Source organism: Suillus fuscotomentosus, assembly GCF_016647785.1.
Source record: "Suillus fuscotomentosus strain FC203 chromosome Unknown F5891scaffold_56, whole genome shotgun sequence".
In the NCBI taxonomy this organism is placed as follows: domain Eukaryota; kingdom Fungi; phylum Basidiomycota; class Agaricomycetes; order Boletales; family Suillaceae; genus Suillus; species Suillus fuscotomentosus.
The window spans coordinates 176,713-202,106 of record NW_024539568.1 but is presented as its reverse complement, the minus strand read 5'-3'; the positions used below and the strand labels follow the sequence as shown (position 1 = coordinate 202,106).

General features: G+C 47.0%; 7 protein-coding genes across 7 annotated transcripts; 3 read left to right on the top strand and 4 right to left on the bottom strand.

Moving 5' to 3' along the window:
- The first annotated feature begins 286 nt into the window (after positions 1 to 286).
- Positions 287 to 1,879, top strand: F5891DRAFT_1150668 (acyl-CoA N-acyltransferase). The gene is made up of 4 exons (XM_041365128.1): positions 287 to 1,277; positions 1,325 to 1,424; positions 1,479 to 1,615; positions 1,667 to 1,879. Exons 1-4 carry the CDS (start codon positions 327 to 329, stop codon positions 1,742 to 1,744), a joined length of 1,266 nt encoding a protein of 421 aa, XP_041221936.1. The 5' UTR covers positions 287 to 326; the 3' UTR covers positions 1,745 to 1,879.
- On the top strand, positions 1,880 to 5,356 carry F5891DRAFT_1054538 (uncharacterized protein). Its single transcript, XM_041362622.1, has 14 exons — positions 1,880 to 2,080; positions 2,133 to 2,285; positions 2,333 to 2,479; positions 2,537 to 2,678; positions 2,728 to 2,916; positions 2,968 to 3,086; positions 3,142 to 3,251; positions 3,304 to 3,539; positions 3,615 to 3,815; positions 3,862 to 4,189; positions 4,241 to 4,326; positions 4,381 to 4,641; positions 4,692 to 4,822; positions 4,871 to 5,356. The coding sequence occupies exons 1-14, from the start codon at positions 1,970 to 1,972 to the stop codon at positions 5,216 to 5,218; spliced, it is 2,562 nt and encodes an 853-aa protein (XP_041221935.1). The 5' UTR covers positions 1,880 to 1,969; the 3' UTR covers positions 5,219 to 5,356.
- Positions 5,357 to 5,616: 260 nt separating this feature from the next.
- Positions 5,617 to 6,844, bottom strand: F5891DRAFT_1054531 (uncharacterized protein). The gene is made up of 7 exons (XM_041362621.1): positions 6,665 to 6,844; positions 6,549 to 6,603; positions 6,433 to 6,501; positions 6,277 to 6,387; positions 6,189 to 6,229; positions 6,112 to 6,137; positions 5,617 to 6,065 (listed from the first exon to the last, which is right to left on the bottom strand). The coding sequence occupies exons 1-7, from the start codon at positions 6,809 to 6,811 to the stop codon at positions 5,894 to 5,896; spliced, it is 621 nt and encodes a 206-aa protein (XP_041221934.1). The 5' UTR covers positions 6,812 to 6,844; the 3' UTR covers positions 5,617 to 5,893.
- A 1,345-nt stretch (positions 6,845 to 8,189) lies between these two features.
- Positions 8,190 to 10,810, bottom strand: F5891DRAFT_1247366 (uncharacterized protein; the record flags this gene model as incomplete). The annotated part of the gene is made up of 7 exons (XM_041369833.1): positions 8,190 to 8,520; positions 8,577 to 8,619; positions 8,677 to 9,417; positions 9,496 to 9,775; positions 9,837 to 10,163; positions 10,215 to 10,489; positions 10,540 to 10,810. The coding sequence occupies 7 exons, from the start codon at positions 10,808 to 10,810 to the stop codon at positions 8,292 to 8,294; spliced, it is 2,166 nt and encodes a 721-aa protein (XP_041221933.1). The 3' UTR covers positions 8,190 to 8,291.
- Positions 10,811 to 11,804: 994 nt separating this feature from the next.
- F5891DRAFT_1130312 (uncharacterized protein) lies at positions 11,805 to 13,530 on the top strand (the record flags this gene model as incomplete). The annotated part of the gene is made up of 8 exons (XM_041364508.1): positions 11,805 to 11,829; positions 11,880 to 11,994; positions 12,045 to 12,221; positions 12,271 to 12,542; positions 12,593 to 12,845; positions 12,903 to 13,002; positions 13,054 to 13,122; positions 13,174 to 13,530. 8 exons carry the CDS (start codon positions 11,805 to 11,807, stop codon positions 13,528 to 13,530), a joined length of 1,368 nt encoding a protein of 455 aa, XP_041221932.1.
- Positions 13,531 to 15,208: 1,678 nt separating this feature from the next.
- F5891DRAFT_958801 (uncharacterized protein) lies at positions 15,209 to 16,325 on the bottom strand (the record flags this gene model as incomplete). Its single annotated transcript, XM_041375588.1, has 8 exons — positions 15,209 to 15,405; positions 15,463 to 15,552; positions 15,600 to 15,682; positions 15,738 to 15,790; positions 15,812 to 15,878; positions 16,007 to 16,053; positions 16,104 to 16,176; positions 16,240 to 16,325. 8 exons carry the CDS (start codon positions 16,323 to 16,325, stop codon positions 15,209 to 15,211), a joined length of 696 nt encoding a protein of 231 aa, XP_041221931.1.
- A 6,810-nt stretch (positions 16,326 to 23,135) lies between these two features.
- F5891DRAFT_599981 (uncharacterized protein) lies at positions 23,136 to 24,665 on the bottom strand. The gene has a single exon (XM_041372424.1). The coding sequence runs from the start codon at positions 24,431 to 24,433 to the stop codon at positions 23,519 to 23,521; it is 915 nt and encodes a 304-aa protein (XP_041221930.1). The 5' UTR covers positions 24,434 to 24,665; the 3' UTR covers positions 23,136 to 23,518.
- Between the last annotated feature and the right edge of the window lie 729 nt (positions 24,666 to 25,394).

Sequence of the window (25,394 nt, the reverse complement as noted above, 5' to 3'; positions counted from 1 at the left end):
ACCACTGGCATGCCTAGTGATGGTGGAGTCAGACATAAAGGAGTCCGGATCAACAAAGGATAAGATATTTTAGCCATAATATATTATACGGGGGCCGCGAATTAATGCCGCGAATTCGTATTAGCGTAGTAGTATAAAGGATACACGTCGACGAACGAACATTTCGACCGAGATGTGAGTATTCTCTCATATTAGCCACATATTTTGCTAATTCGTTATTAGTATATCTTCCAGGTATATAATTGTTTTACTACGAGAGTCCAATAGACTCAGATTGCATTTTTTAGCTCTCGGTTTCGCCCGCCGAGTCCTCATAACCGCAACAGATGACTCGTGCTGCCCAACGTCTCCTAGCCATACAAAGTGCACTCACAAACATTTCTGTTAGTGATGACCAGAAGGTGGACAACTTCATTTTGCCAGATGGTGCGGTCATGACCGCCAAGGCAGACTCTGTATCCCCGACGAATTCCATTCACATCGATGGATTGATTGTGTGCGAGTATCATTTACTCGATCGGACCGCACAGCTCGTCATTTCAGCTGTCGGTACGCAGTTCGAAAACACCGCATCACATGTACCAAGCTTTCAGGTCATTGAGATCCTTCCTTCCTCCCAGGTCGGCTCGCCACAGACATCTAGAAACGACATATCCGTAAAAGATACGTGGGCGACTGTGTACGCACTCTTCACGCTGTACCACGACCAAGAGATCATCCCGGTTGTCCTATCTCAGGAAATCAATAATAGCGAGGAGCTACGTTCGTATTTACTTCGATCCGGCCTCGGGCGTACGGCGCATGCGCCTACAGCTTCAAAGGAGGAAATATACTTGCACAGAGCCACGTTCTGGCAGGGTGCGGGAACACAAGGATATCATAATCGCGGTTGGCTACCTCCATCGTCATTTTCAGTTGCGCCTTTTCCCTTGATCCCGTCATTCACCCGCACACCCATTGTCATTTCCGGGCACCCCCTTCGTCCACCAAAGCCTCAACCAGGAGAAACGCTATTTAGGCGATTTTGTCCATCCATAGGGGAGACTCTAGAGTTCACGTACTTCGATCTCCGCAGCGGATCGAATACTTCAGAGCATCTAGACACCTTCCATCGTTGGCATAATTCAGAACGAGTGAACAAGGCGTGGGGAGAACGCGGCTCGCTGGAGAAACACAGAGCATATATCACGGAAATAATGAACGACCCTGGTGTTCTGCCTGTAATAATGAGCTGGAACGGCGAGCCCATGGGGTATGCGGAGATTACCTATCTAAAGGTGCGCATCTTGGGCTTTCTTGAAAATAGGCTAAAATGTTATGCAAGGAAAATCACGTGGCGCCCTACATTCCTGGTGGTCCTGGAGACTGGGACAGGAGCCTCCACGTCCTTGTCGGAGAGGATAAATTCCGTGGTACTGTGCGAAGTAAGTCGTGTATTCCCACATGCAAGCCTGGTCTTACCGAAAATATTCGTGCAGCCAATCTGTGGCATCGTGCTCTGATACATTACTGCTTCTTGGCGGACCCCCGCACCGAAAGTGTGATGGGTGAGCCCAAAGCTGATAATCCCTCAATCATCAAAGTGGATTTTGACTCTGCCATGCATATTAGAACAGTAGGTGGAACATAAATTCTACTGCGACTGTCTGCTAAAGTCCAAGTTCAGATTTTTGATTTTCCCTATAAACGCTCTGCACTCTTCTGCGTTCCCAGATACCGTTTCTTCAGGCTGGACTTGCTGTGACAATGATATGCTTGTTGGAGAACAAATACCCTGTAGATAGCGCAAACTGGAGTGAATAGACAGGATACACAATGTTTCTTCATGCTGAAGCGCTGATCGTGGAAATGTCACTCATGTGACAGGATTCATTACATGATGGCCACGTGACAATGTCCCAAATCGCGCTCCTCTTGTCTGAACTTCTGAACTTTCAATTCGACCACAACGAATACGGACATTTCCACTATGTCGATGTCTGCAACTTGTCCCCATGTTCACGAAATATCTGGTTTGAGAGAACCAAAACTAAGCCAGTCAGTTCATAGGGAAGAATGCACGCAATGTTTTGATAATCAGGTAGGTCGATTAAGGAGGTTGATACACAATTCCGGAGTTCACGCCCGTGCAGGATGGCCCTAAGGGCATCGACGTTTGCTTGGTGTGCTTCAATGGATCATGTCTTGACTCAGATCGTCACCATACGCGTAATCATGCCCTCCGATCAGGACACTCATTCACTCTGAATGTCAAGCGCACCCCGAAGAAGAAGGTTTCGAATCGCGTGAGTGGCGACGCATTTATGTGCAACGTACACTAGAACCATACTAGGCTGATGGAGAGGAGCCACCGGCTAAAATGAAGAAGCTTGCCATTAATGAGGAACGCGAAGAAGACAAATACGAGCATGCCACTGTATTCAAGTGTTGGAAGTGTGATCTGCAAGACGGGAAGGAAGTAGCGATTGATGTTGCAAATGCAAGTGTACTCGTCTGCTACATGTCTGATCTTGCATTACTGATATTACCGCCACAGACAAAGCGTCTAACTGATGGTATCATGCTATCGCTTTCATCGGCTCGTCAATCGGAAGTCAAAGCTTGGGAAGAGGAGATTACGGCTTGCGAGCACACACTTTGCTTGGAGCAGCTCCAGAGTGGATCGATACCACAAGAAGGTAATATCCAACCTCCTGATCAAGAATGCATTTTTCATTCCAATATTAGGTCTAGCGCATTGCGCCTCTTGCGAGCTTACTTCAAATCTCTGGCTTTGCCTCACTTGCGGTGCTCTTGGATGCGGTCGTGCTCAATTTGGTGGCACTGGCGGCAATGGCCACGCGCTAGCACATTCTAACACGACTCAGCATCCTGTATGCGTCAAACTTGGAACTATTACACCTGAGGGTGGTGCTGGTCAGTCGTCATTTCTCGCCCTTTCAATATGTTTCTGACCCGATTTCCAAGATGTATATTGCTACGCATGTAATGACGCTCGTGTTGACCCAGAGCTTGTAAACCACCTCAGTACCTTTGGTGTTAATGTCGCGGCACAGAAGAAGACCGAGAAGAGCATGACTGAACTTGTGCGTTATTGGTGAAAAATAATGCCATTGTCTTAAATCTGACCCCCAAAACCAGCAAATCGAGCAAAACCTCCTGTTTGACTTCTCCCTCACGGCCGAGGACGGTTCGGCACTTCAACCGATCTTTGGTGCTGGTGCTACAGGTCTTAGCAACCTCGGAAATAGGCATGTTTTCCATTTTTTTAGCAACTACTTTTACGACGATGGCTCCTCACAGTTGCTATATGGCCTCCGTTATTCAGACACTGTTCTCACTCCCACTTTTCCAAATCCGTTATTATGGTAAAGGACCTTCAGGCACAGAATCCCCCTACGTCTCTCCGACAGCAGCTGCTCACTGGGACAATTGCACTCAAGCCCTCCCTGCAGATTGCCTGGAATGTCAGATGTACAAGCTCGCTGATGGATTACTCAGCGGACGATACTCTAAACCTCACTCAGATCATGAACAAGGTATGTTGAAAGACAAGATCCACCATATTGTGATCCATGCGTACGACATCTGACATCTGACGTATGCGCCCGCAGCCCCGACTGACGCTCTCGCACACCCAACACCTGAACATACTCCTTGGCAGGCGGGCCTGAAGCCAGCAGGATTCAAGGCTCTCGTTGGTAAAGGCCACGCTGAGTTCTCCACCATGCGCCAGCAGGATGCGGAAGAATTCTTTAGTCACCTGTTGACGGTACTTAGGCGATTCAATCACTCAAATACTCGTGGCGTATCAGGTACCAAAGGGTTGTCTCAAGTATCACTCGCGCTGATCTTGCATAGATCAATCTGAACCGACCGAATCGTTTGCCTTTGGCCTCGAGCAACGTCTCCAGTGCCAGTCCTGTCACAGGGTCAGGTATCGCGTAGACACGATGGATGTCCTTAGTCTTGGTGTACCCGCTCACGAACTCGCTGATGGCGAAGCGGATACGAGAGCGGGAGAACAAGAAGCGGGAACTGTCGGTGCACCAGATGAGAGTGGTCCTGGAAAGAAGCGGTACCGCTCTGTTTCTTTGGAACAGTGCTTGGACCTATTGCTTGGACCGAGTGGACAAGAGGCTCTGGAGTACCAATGTGAAGGAGGCTGCGGAAAAGTGAATGCCGTCAGGTATGCGCATGTCGTTTGGTCTACCCAAACGTTGACTCATGCTGGACTTAGGCAGATGCAGTTTGCTACTTTCCCTGACATTTTGGTGCTGCATGCAAAGAAGTTCCAGCTTGTGAACTGGGTCCCGACGAAGCTAGGTAAGCTTTTGCAACCTCGATGACTGATATCATTCTAACACCCCCGAATCGTAGATATACCTGTGATCCTTCCAGAGAATGATGAACTTCATCTTGATAACTACCTCGGGCATGGACTTCAGTCTGGCGAAGTGGAGTTACCAGATAGTTCTAACACTTCAGGTCCTTCGCAGCCTGAAGTTGACGTCGAAGCACTGTCTCAGCTTGAGGCTATGGGCTTCCCGACCGTCAGCTGTCAGAACGCCCTGATTGCAACTGGCAACGCTGGGGCTGAAGTTGCAATGGAATGGTTAATCATGCACATGGAGGACCCAGGTGTGCCGAAATGAATGCACTCGAAATTCTAGTTGATGAGATTGTTTCAGACATCAACGTACCAATTCAAACAGCAGGATCAGGAAGTGGTAATGCACCAGAACCACCCGCAGAGCAGGTAGCGATGCTTGCTGACATGGGCTTCACAAACGCGCAAGCAAAGAAGGCGTTGAGAGAGACCGTGAGTTTGTTCTGGTTTGTTTTGACTCTTATTCTGACAGTGTTGTAGGATGGAAATGTAGAACGTGCTGTTGAATGGCTATTTAATCATCCCGATGACACTGGCGAAGACAACCCACCCGCTACCTCATCATCAGAAACCAAAAAAGCACCACCTGGTTCATCGCGCTTACCTGCTCGATACAGGCTGAAAGCCTTCATATCACACAAAGGTCCCAGCGTTCATTCTGGTCATTATGTCGCACACATCCGTATGCCGAGAAGCGATGCGATGGATGTAGATGGTGCTGTCAGCGATTGGGTGCTTTTCAATGACGAGAAGGTTGTGCGAGCGGATGAAACGAGCGTCAGGGATCTGAAGAAATTGGCGTACATGTATATTTTCGAGAGGGAGTGAAAGAAGAAACCGGGGAAGAATGTTAATTTGTCCAAGAGACCAAGGACTCAGATGTATTTCTAGTTTACACGCCCGGCATTGGAATGTAGAATCATGATCGACCTATTTCTTCATCTCGCCAGGTCAGATCTCGGAAAATTCTTTGCCTCGTTCGCGATCGTTGACACACTGAGCCGCACTCTTGCTGTCAAGTCATGACGCCACATGCTCGCAGCGTCGACCTTTTCGGTCATGAAAATTCTTAGATCGCCTTCGAGGTGTTCTCGCCGCTCAGATCAAGGCGGTACTTGCAGTGCTAGCTGTTTCAGAGAAAATATTTACAAGGAGACACTTTGAAAACTGCGTTGATTGTTCGTAGCTCAGAGCAATCGAACTATTGATGCAATCTTAGCAGCGACTTCAAGGGCTGGAAACACAGCGCTGTCGTGTACGTCAGGGGTGAAAAAATACCTCGACATATGTAATGTTCATATACAATCCAGTATGGGTGGTACCGTATAACTATGAACGAATGGACGTACCCTCTACTAGAAGACCGAGGGAAGGCAACGATGAATGTCAAAGCATCAAGTGAGCGTAATGGGATGGATGCTATCCACGAACAATGGTACGTAGTACGTAGGCTATATCTAACAAAGGGGAGCTATAACCATAATCAAAACTGAGTCACAAGTACTATGCAGTCTCAATAACCTCCAGCTCCAAATGATCCACTGTAGATGAGATTCCGACTGGTTGAGAAAAAACCATCCCCAAGCTGAATACAACGTCATCCTGCGATTCGCTTGTTTCTCGTAGATTGAACAGTATGCGTGAAGAAATCACGCTATACACGACTGCCTGCGGGCTCGTCTGACTCAGCTTTGAATATAGAGTATCATGATATTGTTTACCTATAGAAAAGAAAAGTGTATGGTTCCTAGACAATCTGATCAGAGGCTCATCTTATTACCAGAAGAAAGTTACTCACAGGAAGCACAGCAATGCCGATGCAATTCACCATCGAGGCCACTGAAAAAATTGAGGCATTGTTCTTGACAAGAATCTACAGGACTCACGAGCAATGCATAGCACATAAATCACACCATCCCGATATACATTAGCAACCAATGGTGTAGTATCCCGTTGGTAAAATTTGAAGCGTTTGTGCAGTATCAAGGACATCAATACTGGCGGAAGTTAGCCACTGGACGAATTATAGAAATGCTACGTACAAAGCTGATAGACCATGGATAACCCATAAGCGATACTCACGCATTCTTCCCCCTTATACACATACGCATCTGTAGTACATGGTGAGCAGAAGAAATTTGAAGGGGGAGATACAGACCTCCAGGTTTACTCGTCACCACGTATATAATTGTTAGCGCAACGGCTATTATGGCCTAGAATGAAGTGTAATATTTGAGCAACAAAAAGGTAGCTAAGAGGAAAGATCAGGGTTACGGTAATGAGCAATGTTAGGGCAATTAAGGTCCTGACTCCCCATCGACAGAATGCTTGCGCCCTAACCACGAGCATAACTAAAAAGGAGTCACTAGGAGGGAAGAGATTTGACTTTGAGTTGATTCTGACCGTCAGCAGCAACAGCATTGAAGGCGCTCAGGGCTGGTGAAATCATTGAGAATCCAAAACAGTTGAAGTGGGATTATTGTATACGCAACTGCCATTTATAGCAATGTACATTCCAGGATTTGGCTAGAATATGACATCAGGGATATAAACTCAGCCAAGAATTTAGACGCACAATTCCTCCTGACTCGAGGATATCTATTCGAAGGTCTCATCAGTGGGGAGCGAGAATAGACAAATTGTCCCGAGCACTTACAATATAGGTACATAACAATGATTACAATCGGTATATAGCGAGAGATCACAAAGGCTATCCTCACGATCCCCCATTTTCTCCCCCATGTCCAACGAACCTGGTATAAAGTTAATTTTGCACATAGCCATCAAAACATACTGACCTCCGAGTCGAAAGTAAGACAATAGTCAAAAAGCTGGGGGGAAATGATGGTCATGACGTTGCTTGTCATAGTATTCGTTCCTCCTTACCAAAGCTGCTATGGATGCAGCTGTCCGAGGAATTCAGTCGTGCAGAACGAGATAAGAATACGAGTGTAGTGGAACTACCTTCGACATACTGACTTCGGGTGAGCAAATGAAGCACAACGCCGACAGGTCACTGGCACACTGTGCGAGTGCAGAGGACGTACTGCAAAAGTAGTTTCACGTCCCATGAGAACTACGTAGTCACTCATCCTGAGTTATGAACTTGAATTTGAAGGAACGACTCTCTATAGCGTGGGGATACCAGAGCGATCGCGACAGTGGGGGTTTAGCAGCGTGTGTCCGACGATTTTTTTCTTCCGTTCATTTTATTAGTATGTCGCTCGATCTGATTCATACGTAGTAAGTGAGAAATTCACGGAAAGAGGTTAGTCGCATTGACGTTATAGTAAAATATTGTTAACGTTGACTTCTTTGTAACGTTGACTTGTCATGTTAATGTCAGCCCTCTCCGTCAACTTTCGATTCGCGATGATATGAATCAGAAAGATCCACATATGAATGAAATGAACGAGTTTACCGTGTAATCCGGGGGTTCCAATTTTCCAAGGGGTAACAAGAAGACAACCTTTCTTTTGCAAAACAAAATAACAACTTGTCACGTGAATAGAGTATGGAAAGCCGGAGCACCGTGCTCGTTTTGCCAGCGACTTTGGTCACATGCAGTTGAGAGACCCCAAACACTGCGTGCAAATAATACTTCGATATAAGCATGTCAAAACAAAACGTGAATCTACAAGTGACTGTTGACTGAAATTCGCACATTCAAGCGGCCATGGTGAGGGGGTTAGGGTTATTCCGTATAAGGCGATCCGTTCTGGAACGGATCGCCTTATACGGAATAACCCTAACCCCACCATGGCCGCTTGAACTTCGGTGGCTTGTATATTAGTATGATTTGTACAATACATGTGCTGTCACATCTTGGTGTTAAAATTGATCGCGGAGAAACAATCCATGTTTAGACTATGACGACAGAACAAGAAATTCAACCAATCTACTATGCAGAGTCCATATCCGCCTCTGTTCCCATCTCCATATCAGCTGTCCCCAATTCCATTCCAGCTGTTCCTATCTCCATCTCCGTCCCTATCTCTGCTGCTTTATAAAGTTCTAGCTTAAAGCCGCTCCATTTACAATAATTATTGCAATTGTGCTTCTGCTCGAATGCACTGACTGCACGTTCAATATTGCCATCCCCAAAGACATCCTTGCCATTGCTGACTAAGCTACAGTCCCTGAATGAGTGATACATCATTGCAAAGTGAAAGAAAAAATCACATACGGATGAGTAAGAACTTGAGGGTCGGACAAAATCTCGGATCCACCTGCAGCGCAGCAGTCAGCCTAGAAGGTCATGTACGATACCACACAATGTTGGATACCTTGATAATCGGAGATGAAAGCGAGACCGCCAGTTTTGGCGTATTGTATATGTTGTGTGCAAGCTAAAAATGCAGCAATTTCGTAGCCAACCTCATATGGGTCAAGCATTGGGTTGCAATCCATATTATGGATATATTTGAGGAAGTCGTCAGGGATCAACTCTTCAACAAGGTACCCAGCCCGAGGCATCCGAGTCGGCGACTTCGATTTATGGCCAGGTTGTACTTGATCATGTGATAATGCGAGACCAGCCTCAACAAAGCGCATGCGAGGGATGTGGAAGGGTGGAGGTTCAGACGAGTTCGAAATACAATGGTCAATGTACTCATATGAAAATGTTAGCAATGCACGTGCCCAGTAAAGCACATTTGCCTCTTTGAATAGCTTTGGAAGCTCATCGCTTATCGTATAACGTCCAATCGAGAATCTCATCGGGTTTTTGCTGCTGCCCGGAGGGTAATTCTTGTAAAAGGGTCGCTTGACTGCAACCTTTTGGCGTGGACGTGAACCTAGGAGAGTTTCGGGGGCTGAGAACAGTGTCAAGAAACCTGGATGGGCTGTTTTGAAGCCTCCGGCGCCGAGCATATCATCTGTGGAAGTCTGAATTGTAAGCTGGCCGCTATGGCCCAATTCGGTATCCATGCGGAAGGCAGCGTGAAGCTCCGGGTCCTCTAAAATGACTGATAGTGGGCGTGTTGGGACAGGGAAGAATTCAATGGTCTCGTGCTGGATAGTGAGCACTACAAGTGACGTTTAGAGAAGGACTTGAGAGTGAGGTCATGCTTACTTTGTTCGACAGTTTATGTTTGCAGTCCCACCAGACTTCAAAACTTCCCTTAGGTGTTCTCGATCTGGAGAATGGAAAGCAACCTTAGCAGGCGCTGCTTTCTTGAGGGGAGGTGAGGATGGGATACTAGTGATCTCATGGAGAAACCGCCGCTTGACTGGCACTTGGGATGACACTTCAGACGGCGCTTCAGATGATGGTGCTTCAGATGATGAGACGGTCAATGAATCAGCTGCTGCGCTCAAATGGACATTCTCTTTCACAGAAGGTGTGGAGAGTAACTCGGGCCATGAATGCGTGCTAAATCGTTCCTAAGGATATAGGATTTCATGTCAGTAAGTACCTATTTGTCATTGTCAGATGAGTACGAACCTCTTCAGCTTTATCAAGCCATGTCTCGTAGTTCTCCCACTGAGACATGGGTACAACAACGTACAATAAGAATTGTTTTGGCTTGAATGTCATAGCGCGTGAGCCTTTGCGAGTTGCATGCATACACTGAGAGTAAAAATAAGGTTGACGAGGTGGATGGGTTGATAAATCAACCCATCCACCATCCCGAATGACGAATTGGTCTTGGCGCCATGGAAAGCCTCCTGCAAAAGCTTGTATCTTTGGCCAGATGGTGTCCAGAGCGAGTGCAATGAGTCCTGGTGCATCAATGCGTGCGTCAACGTCTTTCTTGCCCTCGCATATGTTCTGAAATTGAAAGCTGTCAGTACAGTAGCATTCTGATTCTATGGTACGTACTCCAAATGGTATGCCATGGGCGCCCTTCCTCCTATTTCCACCTTCTCGTACAGCCGAGACTTCTAAGCTAATAGTCTCTGCTGGGGGAACAGCATATGCTTGCTTGGCCCAGCGTTCTCGTTCAGCGCCATACTGTGCATGGTTTGCCGAGTAGCCAGGCTGGCCAGTGTTGGTACTGCCCCAGCTGGAAGGAACGGCTATATCTGGCCCAGCACGACCATAAGAGGCACTAGTGGCAACTACACGCGGTGACTGCTGAATGGCCCCAACCGACGCTGAGAATCACGTTAGTAAAGGTAAAAAGGATGCAAGTATAAGGACGAACCTGGTTTCCATGCGGCATTGATGTTTTGCCGGATAACTTGAGCATCAGGACGCTGAACAGTGGGCCTTATGGATGTTGCTGCTTTGCCTTGATAGTGTCGGTGACAAGCTGCGCACACAAAGCGCCCGCGTTGGCCAGTGACTATTGTAGCAATGTAGAAACATGGATCTCCCTTATGAATTTTTGCAGCACATGTAGAGCGTTCACAGATGCGGTCTTCGTTGGCGAATGCGTCTTCAGTGAACTGTGACACAACTTCGTAAGAGGCCATGATGAATAGGATGAGATTTCAATGCGGGACATGACAAGTTATATACTGTAATAAACAGGCATACTAGATCATCTGGATGTCCTGTATGCGACCAAAGTGAGAGCACCAAGAACGAAGTGAAAGCACCAAGAAAAGTGAGAGCACCCACCAAGTAGGCCAGTAGGCCGTTTCCATCATCTCAATATGCTCCGTCTCAGTATGCTCCGTCTTGATATGCTGATATGCTGTATGAACCTGCCAAAGTGAGAGTGCCAAGAACGAAGTGAATGAGAGCACCAACCAAGTAGGAGACCATAAGCCTCATCTTGAAGAGCGCCGGTTGTTGTATAAACCGTCTGAATGTGCTGCACCGAATGAGAGCACCAACCAAGTAGGAGACCATAAGCCTCATCTTGAAGAGCGCCGGTTGTTGTATAAACCGTCTGAACGTGCTGCACCAAATTAGAAATTAGGTTGATCAGACCAAGTGTGAACATCGAGAACACCATGAACTTCACCTCAATCTTGAAGAGTGCCGGTTTTAGAGAGAATCACCTTGTTGCAAAACATTCAGCGAAACCATCCTGAAGGGGATTGTACAAAGAAAAGAAGAGAGGATACTCGCCTTGAGATGTTGAGACATGATTGCTGTGAGTAGACGGCTTCTTGCTTTTGACTTAACTGGGGTGCAAATGCAGCTATGAAAGGAGGTGACTAGAGATAGTGGTTCAGTGTGCAATGCTGGTGAACTGTTTCTCTAGTCCGCGGAGTCATGTGTATTCAAAATGGGTATGCATGTTGTAGGATGGAGAGACTGAACTCATTTATGGTTGAAGGACCACTGGTATCATCTGCAATGCTGGTGAACGTTTCTCCAGCCAGTCCGCGGAGTCATAATGGGTATGCTTGGCGCAACCACTTCGATTCGTATTGAGCATCACTGACGTAGCCACTTGATAGAATCACGGAGTATATAACAGAATATTGTAAATTGCGACTGTCTTGCATCTCCACCATGCCTAACCAGTATAAACCCACGCGTGAGTCCACTTACTTTACACCCTGACTTTAATCTTGACACAAATCCTAGCGCCCTTAGATGAGCTCACGCCTCACATCCTGCGCTATTGGAAGACACGTCTCAATGATAAAGAGATCGTTCTGGCCTTACAGAAACATTTTGATACAGAACGCTATGGTATTGGGTGCGTAATAGTTATGATAAGCTAACTCTACCACTCATTTTTTATCTTAGGCTTACAAAGTTTCGCCAAATTCGTGTGGATATGGGCCTCGAACGCTCGCGTCGGCAGGGTCACACTATAGAGACCATCCGCGAAGCTGTCATGGAACTTCGGCAGATGTTCCCTCATGCTGGAACACGAGAAATGATTGGTCTACTCTTTCACGAAAAGAACATGAGCGTAGCTAAGTAATTCTCCCAATTCATTGTGTTGTCAGAGACTTATAGACTACACTAGGTCCGTCATGATGTCGTACTTTGCTGCGTATGAGCCTGAATTAGTATGGCAACGTAAAGCAAGGCGACTGAAACGGAAGCACTTCTGGGCGGCCGGCGTCAATGATCTCTTTGCCGTTGACCAGCATGACAAGTGGCTGAGGTTTGGGCTCGGTCTCCACACTGGAGTTGAACCGTTTTCAGGGCGGATCATGTGGATTAGAGTATGGCACTCCAACCGAAATCCGCAGTTAATCCTTAGCTACTACCTTGACACAATCACAGAACTTGGTCGTAAGTTTCAGATATACCTCTTGTAAATGCTTCACTGACACAACTGCCAGACATGCCACTAATCACTCAATCCGATTTAGGCACCGAAAATTATGGCATTGCCAATGCACAGACGCTTCTTCGCCAGCGCTATGACCCAACCCTGCAAGGAACTCTGCAGCATCGTTGGATGCGTACAAAGAAAAACGTAATGCCGGAGATCACTTGGTCACAACTCCGGCGCAGGTTCACTCCTGGTTTCGAGACCTTGCTGGACGAAGGTGTCATTGAAGGCTGGTATGATTCAGGGAATACCCTTCACATGTTCGTAGCACTTGTCTTACAGTTTTATGTACTCATAATGTCTTGCCATTCGTCTAGGATGGTCTTTCGTTGGGTTTTTATACCCTGGTTGCAGCAGGAGCTGAATGCTTACAGGGATCGAGTGAACAATACTGCCAAGCGGCGTGACCGCAACAAGGTAATTTATTCATACCCGTCTTGTGACAATGCGCACTTATGATTTCTCTAGATACTCCCACATGGCGTCCCGAATCTTATCTATGATTCTCCTGAAGATTTTGGAGCTTTGGATTTCAAGGTATTTTATTTACATTAGTGACGCTGTGTGAAGGCTTACTATGCCAACTAGGTTTCTATAGATCACGAGGGCATCGACTACGTTCGTAATTTCTACATCAATGCTTCGAATCCAGTGTTTGATATTGTCCCACCTATGCTTGGTGACTTTATCGAACATTGCTATGATGCAATGGGACGCCCTGCAGTCACTCGGTTATCAGTTTGGGATGTGTACAGGAACATACTGTCTGCTGTACAGCTTGCAGAGAATCCGCATCCCAACTTACTACTGACGGAAAACGAAGATGCTCACGCTAGTGCATTGCAATTGATTGGTGGCCATGCCGATTTACCTTTTAATGAGGAAATGGATGGCATGTACTACATGGGTGGTGTGCGTGGAGGATTGGGCCTAGGTACTTCGTGAATCTCCTTCAATAAACAATATACTGACGAGAGCAAAGGTGATTCTCACATCCATGACTTAGATGCTCTAGCCGAGCTTGATGAACCCAATGTTCCATCAGATAACGGTCCTATAGAAAATGGTGTTGATCACACAGCCTTGATAGTTTGGCAATTTTCAAGTGACGAGTCGGATAATGATGGCATAGTGGATGAATGGTGACATTTGATTGTGTTAGTGTACCTCGTAATTACTTGAATTATTCATGCAAATACTTGACTCTGGCTCCAAGGCGTGTCAGGTGTCCTGTAGAAACTTGTTGCCTTATTAGGCAATGCACGTGAGCAAATTCAGTCACAAAATGAGCACGGTGCTCCGGCTTTCCATAATAGAGGGCAAACGGAGTTTGAAACCATCGGGGTCATGTGTGATGATCCGATTCGAGCGATACAGGTCCGATCGGTTCTGTCGGACATTGGTCAGACACAGCATATTATTTCTTCCGGGGAACGGATGATTGTACATGTGGAGTCGTCTCACTTAGCAGTGCTCATTCACATAATGACCACAACCCCGGCTACGCCCGGCGTGCCTCAAGAGGCTGTTGCGACTCAACTGTCATGCAGCCATCTACAATCATATTTTCTGGTGCTCCCATCACATTCAAAGCTCGTCTACAACAATTATTGACCAGGACCTTGGCACGTTCACAATATCATACTTGCATGCAGCGTGTCATTCACAAAACTGATTTTTCTCGACTCAAATTTCTGCATAAAAATGAGGGAGTGTTCTATAAGTGGGACTGGCCTTCTACCCTCCAGACTCAAGACCTGTAAAGGGTAGATATCTTCCATTGTTTGAGGCAAGTCCGTTCAGGTGCAAACGACACGGAGGCTGCATGCGTGCTGTATTTTCCAGGCAACTGCCGCGGCTTCAAATGAGACATCATAAAAGGCTAAGTGCTTTTACTAGCTCAAAGGGATTCGCTTGAATGTTCGGTCTGCATATTCAAGATCGCGTTCCGTGCTTCCACAAGATCTAGTCATGCATGAAGACTCCATCAAACTTGTGAGCGCTGGCACATCGAAAACTCTAAGTTTTGCATCAGAGACAAGATAGACAAATTTAGAATACACCAATACACGTCGAAGCCGAAGTATGGATCCTTTCATAAAACTACATAGGGACGGAGTAGTAATCGGGGTGATTCGAAACAAATACTCTGTTAGGTTTCAGCCGTGGACTGGAACCTGAACGCACAGTCAACCGCAGTATACGCATCTCAAACAAAGAATTTTACCCTGAGATGGTGAAGTCACTCGTCAGCGGAGGCATTTTAGTCGACAGGGCACTGTCGCTATTCACAACGAATAAGACTGGTGACACATACAAATGAAGAAGAAAACAGGAAAAACCTTTCGAAAGTGGTCGAAGGACGGAGGAGCGCAAGGACCACTTGGCTAGATGCAATCGTGCTGCAAATGAAAGTAGGTCATGCATCTAAACAGGAAGTCGTAACGAGAGTCCTGACCAGATGCATGCCACTTTCAAAAGGTCAGCTACATAACTCGGTCAAATCATGGGCACATACCAGGCATTGAGAATATATAATCCATGGTAGCTGACGATACAGAGTGAATATGCGTTTGCAATGCAGCGAAACAGTTTTACGACTCAGGTTCAGAAGATTCACGGTCTACAAAGTTTGGTCTGCGACAACCCTGTGGAGCATCAAGGTCCAGGAACACACCAGTAGGATAACTTTTGCTACTAAATTGAGGATGAAATATATCACCCCTTGTTTCAGAAGCATCTTCCACAGCGTAGAAGATGATGGCATCCTCAAGAGTCCGATGACTGTAAAGACCAAAAGTGCCAAATCATACAACATGCCTACACCCGAGGTACTGATTATCATGTATCCATTGATCATAAATGCGACATGCGTACTATATATGATCACCGCACTAGTATATGCAGGTTTGACAAAGCTGATTATGCACACCCCGTTTCTAGTGGATGCATGAGTGGTTACAAGGACTAGAAAATGGTCGGACAAGTAACAATAGAGGGCAGCAAATACGCACAGAGAGTGAGCATTGTCCAATGACCTAGTGAGAGGAGGACTAGCAAGAGCCGCAGCAGGTAACTGGTTTTCCAGATAAGCCACCTACATATATGTACCATTAGATTCAGCATGATGTGATCGATGATTAAGGGTTTACGTTCTGATCATCAGATTTGTTGTGGAGCAACCGATGGCGGCGTTTGTCGCAAACTAGGTAATATGGTGGTAAACCAGCAACTTCGGAGCTCCCGTGCTCACTATGGTGATTAAATTCATGCCTAAAATCGAGGTGAGCATCCTGGAGGAAGATTAAAATTTATAAAACGCTCACTCTGACAATCAACGATTGTGTGAAAGGGACTGAACTGTGCTGCACTGACGAAGGCCATTAGTATGTTTGTCACTTTTTGTATGTCGGCTCACAACAGAACTGTCGCAATCAAGAAGCTAAATCTAGCGACAATGTACGAGAGCTAGACATGCGTAAGCGGCAAGCATCCACCGCATCTTCGAGAATGCGCACCAAAGGCCATCGAAATGGAAGCTTCCTCCGAAGTAGTGCTATCTCCACATGTGAAGAGCATATATATTCCCAGCTGCAGATACAGACGCGGACTAATTAGTACCATATGTAAGGCATTACAACGCGCAGCATTCACCCGTATAAGCCAAGGATAGCATACAACAACTGTGCTGAAAGTGTCTCCAATTTCGCTTCGAGGTCAGGATCCTTCCAGTTCACCATAGCGAGAATTTGGTAGAATGAGGCCATGGCAGGAATGGCACCCTACTGATTAGAAAAATTTCGGCTTATCAGGACTCAATGTAGAATATGTACATACATACAAGTCTCCCACATCAACGCTTTCAACCCTGTGGAGCCTCTGCGGTAGCCAATCATATGATGCAAGCACTCTAGATACCCATGTCTTCACATTTGCGACCCTTGACCTTGACCTTGGCGCCATTAGACCACCACAATAGATTCGTGTCAGTTGAAGGTCGAAGATGAATGATACAGTCACACCTTGAATTGCCTCCGTAAGTGCCAGAGTTCGTGCAGTTGTAGAAGTAGCATCTGCAACTAGCAGAGCAATGAGAGCATCTTGGTGGCTTAAACGTCAAAGGCGGGGTCAATGCAGAAAATGGTCACGAGTTTGTTTAATTGTCAGTCACGTAAGAAAAACCTTTCCTTGCGTAAATCCATTTTCAATCATCTGAGTTGGGATGGCATGGCACTTACACAGCTACGTCATGACGTTGACTTGACATTTTACCCAGGGTATTACAAGACCGGGATTGGCACGCCCCAACGACTCACTCACTTAAATCGACAACAATTGAGTAATAACACATAGGTCTAGAATTCTCACTTACCTGACGCCTGGGCAACTTACTCAAGCTTTTATGCCTTATGTTAAGGCCATGGACCAGGACCTGAAAACGGACTACTTGGTCCTTGCACTGTGCCGGACCGTGACTCCGAGTAACAGCTGTGTTTAACCGTTGAACGTCATGTAGCAAAATCAAAGAATCATTTTCCCAGTTAGCAGATAGTCGGTCACGGTTATTGTTCTAGTATGCTTCAGTGCGGCATCAGCATAGCGTTTGCCTTGGTTTTGCGACAGCAAAAAATGTTATTGCAGAGCTGTTCGCAGGAGAGGATACTGAATGTGACCCTGAATGATCAACCAGGAACTTGCTCATTGAAATGTGGATCAATACGTCCCCAGTTGAATTGGAAAATATTCTGGATGAAATACATGTAGATGATCACGGGAACCTCAAGCAATAAGCTGAAGTGGATGGACACAGGGATGCACAGGCCCATCAGTAACATCATCGTGGCCGGTGCTAATGCTGACTGGCGACTGCACAACAACATTTGTCAATTCTAGAACCGAATGTTTTGGGAAAACGCACAAACAAGTCCGGCAGTACCCGGCAGGCGGCAAGAATCCATCATAATCACTGCACGATTTGTGATGCTGTCGAGTCGGCCATGTACAAAAAGTCCCCCGTGATCAGACTATGAGAAGGAAGACAACTGCGCCTTCAGACTACTTCTTGATAACGGTGCAAAGAAGTCATTGATGGCAACCTGCAGACTGGGTGTGGGTCGAAATTTAATGATTCAACAGCCTGTGATTGGCACAAGAGTCGAAAGCCCACAGCGAGAGAGTGCGGTCCGTCGAGGCTAGAGATCAGATCATGAAGTCAACTGTATATGGTCAAAATTGAACGAATACTAGCTGAGGCCCTCAAAGGAACGACGCGTACCGGGGGTACGCGCTTTGTCAGGAATCGGCAGTTTTTCTCAGGGTGCACCACCTTCTGATTACTAAGCACGAGTTGAGTAGGGACTCCGGGAGTCAGTGATGATAAGCGCTCTCCCGGAATACGTGTAGGGCCGCGGAAATGATTCATGCATACAGCTACAGTACCTCTAGTATCCTAATGTCCATCAGGTAGCTAATAGAAGCCATATCTTTAACTTGTGCAATGATGTCATAATCGGATGCAATCCTCTTGAATTCTCCATCGCGCTGCCGCGCTAGCAAAAATGCACTAAACGGCTGTCCAAGGTTGACAATCAACCGCAATGCTCGCGAGTCAGAATCTGGATAAACCGCCCCAATCTGTGCAGCGGATGAATCGCGCAACGAAAACTCGGACAAGGTCCAATTGTCCACGCTCGATGTATTGTCGAGAGTATCATGCAGCTCGAGAAGATGACGATTCCACGGACGAACGAGCAAGATTGTCTGCCAGGCGAGTGGCGGCCTTGCCGGCGAGAACGGGGTAAACTTGTGCTCTGTGGTGATCTGCAGATTGCGAAGCCCGTCTGATTTGACTTCATACGTATATGTACCCTGGTCATGACGTGGCCTCCGCCTGACTTCTGTGACCGGGAATACAATGCAAGGCACATGCAACCGGCGGTGTGCGAAACGGGGGGCGCTCAGGTAGTCGAGCGTCTGATATAGTTGTGAAGCCGACTGTAAAGCCACAACACCTCGCAGTAAAGAGACCGATGACTGAATCTCATCTTCGGATAGAGATGACAGCTTAGACGAGGGAGCTTCATATGAAGTGATGTCGGCTGGTAGACAGCTGTTGAACTCTGATGACTTTCCGACCCAGTCCAAGGCAGTAATATCGCCAGACTGAGCTATGATTTCCTGCAGGAGCCGCCCAAGCGCGTTCTGCTTCTTCTCGGTATAATCAACATGCAGGCGGACGCCAAAGACGCCGAATAATGAGTATGCGATGTCTTCTTGCAACGTGGTAGTACGTGTCGACGCCCACTGAAGTTTCGCTCGGGCGTCTCGCATCCCGGGACGAAAGGCCACGATGGTTCGTTGATCTATGCCCGTCGCATCCTCCAACTCTTGCATGATCACGACGGAATCCTTGTGATTGGGAGTGCGATTGTCGAGATAAGGAGTCCAATCATTCTGATAGAAGAGAATGACTTTGGGAGCGAGGAATTCTTGCACCGTCCATCCGCGGGTGTTCCAAGCGCTCATTGCCAGCGACTTTGACAAAAGCGGAACATCCGAGAGGTATACGACTGTGAGCGCGGAGTGGTGATACCAGGCAAACATAGACTTGACCGATGCTTGAAGCTCAACATCGATGTTCTTGTCAATACAGCACGTGTCGCTCCATGCCCAGCGATACCCCAAATCACGAGCAGTTTTGCAGAAGGACTGCAACTTCTTGATGCCGCCAATTGGATTCAACTTATAGATGACCTTTCCCTGGATATCTTGCAGCAGTGGCTCCTCGCCTTCCCACCTGTGCGATAGAATGACGTATTGGAAGTATGTCATCACCACTTCTTCGATGCGCTTCATTTGTATATCTGGATGCATGATTGTTGACGATACAAGCTCCTTGTACTCTATGCTCGTTTTGAAGGTGCGTATCTGCGTCTCTCGAACGCATAAGAGACCGGTGGCGGTGTCGAGTACACGCAGCGGAGCGTTGTCAAGTTGAGCATTGATGACCTTTAGAATAGCACAGTCCAGTTCGGATGGGCTGAGATATTGCTGGCGCAACTCTGCAGAAACAGTTAAAGGATGTTGACGCATGAGCTCTCTGAGGCTTACTTCGTGTCTCAGTGTCAGGTGCACTATTTAATTTTGAGAGCATCGCTTTGAAGGCCGCAATAGCTTCATCATAACGTTGTGCGCCATGAAACGCTGCATGCTCCAACTCATATCCAATAGGAGACGAAGGCTTGAGTTGGATGACCTGTGTGTCACCACAATAAGTATGAGTGAAGAGACAATAAATGCCATCGTACCTTTTGCGCATCAAGAAGTGCTTCCGTCCATAGCATTTTCCCCAACTTTGCTTTACTACGATTTGCAAAGACGGTATCAGATCTAGAATTAAAGTCGATCGCTATAGAATATAGGTCGATGGCCCTGTCGAAATCGCTTGCAGCGACGGCAGCATCTCCGTCAGTAAGGAGGGCGCTGCATTCTTGTTTGAAAGCTGAGTGAAATCCGGGTGAGCATTTATAACATCGGGTGACACTACTGAAGACTTGCCGTTGTACCATTCAACGCAGTTGGTCTTCGTCGTTTCATCGATATTGTCCATCATGTATCGGCAAGCCTTGACGGCATCTTGGAGTTTACCTGCCCGAAGGAGTGCGTTACAACGTTTCTGGTGTGCGATGAGCCACAATGATTTGAGATCCCAGCCAAAGAGCTGGAAAGGGATTCAGTTATGAAAAGGATTTCGGGTGTGTATTCACGTACCACGACCAAGTCCTCGTACATAAAATGAATGTGTGAACTCGACGAGAGAGCACTCGAGTTGAGAACGGCGGTAAAATGGTCAGCGGCTTCTTCGTGACGTGAGCCATCCAAGGCCTTGATTCCGAGTTGAACACGCAGATATGCCTGATGTGCGAATTGTAAAGATGAGTGTAGCTAAACAAGTGCGATGATACTTACTTGCACGACACAACACCCAAGAGTATCGGCATTCGGACAACCGGTGGTAAGTTCATTGAGGAGTAGATCTGCCTCATGATATTGATTTGCATTGAAGAGGGCGATGACCTGAAATCCGCGATGAAGCAGAGAGTACGTGAGGTAAACGTAACATGCCTTGATCAAAAGCAAGAAATGGAGGATTTGTGGATCTTGGTCAGTGTACATTGATGCAACATCAAATGCTGCCCTCGCATCCGGGATACGGCCTTTTCCACAGAGGGCAATACCCTTGGAGATGTACCCTGTCAATGAGGGCTGAATGCCAATAGATTATGTCACTGTCAAGTCAGCCTTTTGTAAGGAGGCCATGATCAGTACGTATAACTCACCTTAATTGCATCCTGAAGGGCGTTGTCCCAGTTGTTTTGTCGGGCCATCACAAATGAGCGATGGGCGTAGGAAGTGTGGTTGTTCACATTGGTGTTGATATCTTGCGTGAGTAGATCTTCAGCGGTGGATAAGTCTCCATTTATGCATGCATAGCGGGCTGTAGTGATGGCTAGGATCTGTACGAAACATGCTCGAATTATAATATACAAGTCAAGACTGCAAACGTGCCTTCGGATGAATACCCTGACTCGGAGGTACTGCCCACTCCGAGATTATCTTATCTTTACGGAACGGCGTGGATGAGCGCTTAAATATGGAAATCGCTTGTCGGTCTGACAGCCGCCAGAGACGGATATGATTGTCATCAGATGTGAATGCAACGAGTGTGCCAGTAAGATGAACAGCAATGGCACTGATAGAGTCAGTATAGCCCGTCCAAGGATCGCCGACCTGCTTCCAGGTTGTTGTATCCCATTCGCATATGGTAGGATCGTTCTTATCGCCACCTGTAAGAAGGCGAGTGCCATCGGGTGTCCATGCGAGTGATAAGTTGATTCCAGTGTGAGCCTTGAAGGATGCAATGCGTTCCCTCGTGCTTATATTATAAATTTGAATATTAGACATGACGACACTCAATTGAGTCGCCTTGTTGCTCCCAGGTTTTGGTGTTCCACAGTTTCGTCATTTTGTCGCTGTATGCACTAGTGGCCAGCAAAGTTCCATCAGGAGAAAAATCCAGCGAGGTGATAAATTTGGAGTGGGCTTTGATGATTTGGGCGAATTCGCCAGTCTCTCCATGCCAGACGATAACGTCTCCCTTCAGATCACCGCTTGCTATCAATTGCCCATCTGGTGATAATGCCAATCTTAACACCTCAATGCTATGTCCCTTCATCTTCTTCAACACAACACCTGTCTTCAAGTCCCATAGACGAAGCGTATTGTCCCATGAGCTCGTAACCATCCGGCGTGTATCAGGGAAAACTGCGACTGCCGGCCATCAGTAAACCGGTGAGTTCTTGCTGGGGATTATGCTGATTATGGTGCTTTTACATGGTCATATATTGCTTTATATCACTTTATATTACAATGTGACGAAAACCTTTCCTATATATTACGATATATAACGATATATGACGATATCTTCTTCTCACAGGTTCTCTGATGCGCCGTTACGAGTTCTTCATGACCTTTGAACTCTTGCAGGGGTGTAGTGATCGGAATGAGCTCTGACATTTTATTGAAGGTCGATGTCATTAGGCGCGGTCGAAGTGGATTGTGAGAGTCTTTCTGGAGAGGTGTGTGTATTATTACGCGCGTCAACCTGTCTCATTTCTGTCGTAAGTACCCACATGTGCGCATGATTAACATCGTAGTCTCTCTTCCTTTCTTGTTACCTTTTCATATTTTTCACCTTCGACACCACATGTCGCACTACTGGTGTCATTCTCTCCGGTAGCTTCTCCGCATTCTTGTGTATTACTTATACACGTCAGCTCGTTCCTTTAACAGTAACTCCCGCTGAGGTATGCGTCTTCATTTTTCGTATCTCCGGTAACTAACATGTACCCTAGACTTGCTCTAGGTAAATAGAATATTAGCGTTGTTTCTTTAACTCCCGCTGAGACTTGCTCTAGCGAATAGGTTATGAGCCCTGCCTGAGTTGTCAAACACAACCCAGGCAATCGATTCGGCCAACTGGGGCTCTCGCACATAACATGCTCACTGAACGATCAAACCGTTTCGGTATCTCCAATCACTTCCCATATCCTTCACAACTCGTTCTGTCCGGTGATGAGTGACCTATTACCACTCCGAAATTATTCGGCTCCTACAGCGAGGCACGAGCAAAAATTCAGGTGAAGACCATCTACCGTATGTGATATTGGCGACGGACGAGGCAAACAGTACGGTATGGAGTATTATATGGACGTATGCGGTAATGTATGGTATATTCGGAATGAACAAGCTCGTCTGGTGCCAATTGAGCTAAACGAAGCCCTGCCTTATGCAAAGCAATATTTCTGGCCGATTGCAGATTGTCTCATCGACGACCCTCTCCCACACGGCTCTGTTGATTATAGGAAGTTTATCCTGAATGATTGCTATGCCGTTTCAAATGAGATATGCGCGGGCTATGTAAATTGATCTTGTCGTCAGTTACCGGGATGCCAAACATACAATGTGCTGTGGGTCTGCAATGATATGCAGTCGCATTCAATGCACTAAAACATCCATTTTCCTGCTTGACTGAAAAAGTACTGTGTGAAACTTTAATGACCATCGGAAAGGCGCTCGCGCCATCGGGAAGGGGCTGTAAGCTGTAAGTCCAATACAGACAAATGAATGAGCAATAATACGAAGGCCAAGAGAAGACTAGTTAGGTACATCATCGACAAAGAGATATGCACAGATTTGCATTCATCGTCAATGATAGGGCCAATATATGTATAGGGTTATCGCTAAAAATTATTGTATCATTCATTCTGAAGACAACCGACGCAGTGAAATGAAGCAGAAATCGGCGAACCGTAGAGAACACTATGAACGCACAGCGGCGTAATGGTACCCAATGCCTATAGATAGCTATTAGCTAGAGTATTTCTACCGTACCGACGTCCATGCTATCAACCGATGTAATGTCTTTCACTTGTGCAATGATGTTATAGTCCGATGCGATCCTCTTGTATTCTCCGATACGCTGCTGCGCTAGCAAAAATGCATCGAAAGGCTGTCCGAGGCGAACCATCAACCGCAACGCTCGTGAGCCAGGCTCCCCTTTAACAGGTGAATCGCCGGGCAACTCGTCGGAGTCGTCTATCGGGGACCCGGGCTCGGTCCAATCTCCTATGCTCTCTGTATCGTCTGCGAAGTCAGACTGCTCTGCAAAGTCAGGCACCCCGAGGAGATGCCGATCCCATGGACGGACAAGTAAGAACGTTTGCTGAGTGGGCCTCGCCCGTGAGAACTGAACTAGGGTCTCTTCAGTGGTGATAAGCAGGTCGTGAAGCCCGTCTGCCTTGATTCTATACGTGATGGGAGTCTCCTGGGTCAGACCGCGCCTCCGTCTGACTTCCGTGACACGGAATGAAATGCAAGGCAGATGAAGCCTGCAGTTTGCAAAGCGAGGAGCTCTAAGCTGTTCAAGCTGGTCATAAAATTTCGATGCTAGACCTGCAGACACGGTGTGTCGCAGCGAAGAGACTTGGGTGTGAATATACTCTTCAGACAAAGGCGAAGGGGTGCGCGGAGGAGTAGTGTAAGAGGTGATATGGGCCGGAAGACAGCTATTGAACTCGGAAGGTTGTCCAATCCAGTCGAGGACAGTGATCTCGCCCGATCGAGCCACGATCTCCTGCAGGAGCCGACCGAGTGCGTTCTGTTTCTTCTCGCCATAAATGACAGGTAGGGTGATGCCGAAGATACCAAATAACGCGTACGCAACGTCTTCCTGCACAGTGGTGACGCGCTTCGATGCCCATTGCAGTTTCTCTCGGGCTCCGCTCATACCTGGACGGAAGGTCACCAGGGTCCGCGCATCTATTCCCGTTGGACCAGGGGTCCCAAGGCATAGACTAGAGGCAGTCCATCAGCGAGCATTCAGAGCCTAGAGGCAGTCCCTCGGCGATCTCCATAGCTTAGTCAGCCACTGACATAGGCAGTCGGCGTTGTTCATAGTGTAGCATCGCAACACACACCCACTCCAGAGCTTGTCTCTCTCGCACTAGCCCTAGTCCAACGTGGTGAACAGAGCGATTTCGAATTAACCCAAAAGTTTGCATTAGCACACAGTTTTAGATCATAGTCATAGCCCGCAGCATCAGAAACAGCAAGCATATTACGTTGCAACACGCCTTAAAAGCCTGCACGTATTACAAAAAGAAGGGCTGAGTTTACTCTACTCTTACGTGGACATTTGATGCCTAGCACTGACAGTTTAAGACCCAGAACGAAAACAGGACAAGCGGAGACCAACGTTCGCTTAAAAATGAATTGGTCGAATTGGTCGGCAGAAACGTCAACTGCCTCATCCCCACTTGATACACCGGAAATATCAGCGCCTAACACACCAAGTCGTTCCAACAGTTCATCGTTAAGCAGTCTTGAGGAAGAAAACGACGAGCGTATTCCGTTCCCCGAAATAGAAGTGCCGGAGCTAGACTTCCAGCTACCGTCACTGATAATCCAACCACTACAGCGGCACAAGAAGATAGAACCATTAGCATCCAATTCCCCAGCACCTAACCTCAGCTCAATCAAAATCGCTGCAGTAATGCAACCGCGAGTAACAATGCCTATGGAGACGCCACAGATTTTCCACGGAGACGGACGCACATCGGAAAATCCGGCGGATTTCTTGAAGTCATTCAGCCGAGCAATGCGCCAACAAGTGATAACGCAGGGCAGCGACAAATTAGACGCATTCGGAGACTATCTCGGAACCAGTTCTCAAGCGGAGAGATGGTTTA

What these genes read in the sequence shown, in the direction of transcription:
- F5891DRAFT_1054538 (XM_041362622.1), top strand. Translation starts at nt 1,970, where the DNA reads ATGTCGATGTCTGCAACTTGTCCCCATGTTCACGAAATATCTGGTTTG. An exon ending in TAGCGATTGATGTTGCAAAT is followed by an intron (nt 2,480 to 2,536) that starts GCAAGTGTACTC and finishes TTACCGCCACAG; the next exon opens with ACAAAGCGTCTAACTGATGG. An exon ending in TACACCTGAGGGTGGTGCTG is followed by an intron (nt 2,917 to 2,967) that starts GTCAGTCGTCAT and finishes CCGATTTCCAAG; the next exon opens with ATGTATATTGCTACGCATGT.
- F5891DRAFT_599981 (XM_041372424.1), bottom strand. Translation starts at nt 24,433, where the DNA reads ATGAGCGGAGCCCGAGAGAAACTGCAATGGGCATCGAAGCGCGTCACC.
- F5891DRAFT_1150668 (XM_041365128.1), top strand. Translation starts at nt 327, where the DNA reads ATGACTCGTGCTGCCCAACGTCTCCTAGCCATACAAAGTGCACTCACA. An exon ending in CGGAGATTACCTATCTAAAG is followed by an intron (nt 1,278 to 1,324) that starts GTGCGCATCTTG and finishes ATGTTATGCAAG; the next exon opens with GAAAATCACGTGGCGCCCTA. An exon ending in ATTCCGTGGTACTGTGCGAA is followed by an intron (nt 1,425 to 1,478) that starts GTAAGTCGTGTA and finishes ATATTCGTGCAG; the next exon opens with CCAATCTGTGGCATCGTGCT.
- F5891DRAFT_1054531 (XM_041362621.1), bottom strand. Translation starts at nt 6,811, where the DNA reads ATGCTGTTGCTGCTGACGGTCAGAATCAACTCAAAGTCAAATCTCTTC. An exon ending in CCCTAACATTGCTCATTACC is followed by an intron (nt 6,604 to 6,664) that starts GTAACCCTGATC and finishes ACTTCATTCTAG; the next exon opens with GCCATAATAGCCGTTGCGCT. An exon ending in TCGGCATTGCTGTGCTTCCT is followed by an intron (nt 6,138 to 6,188) that starts GTGAGTAACTTT and finishes CAGATTGTCTAG; the next exon opens with GAACCATACACTTTTCTTTT.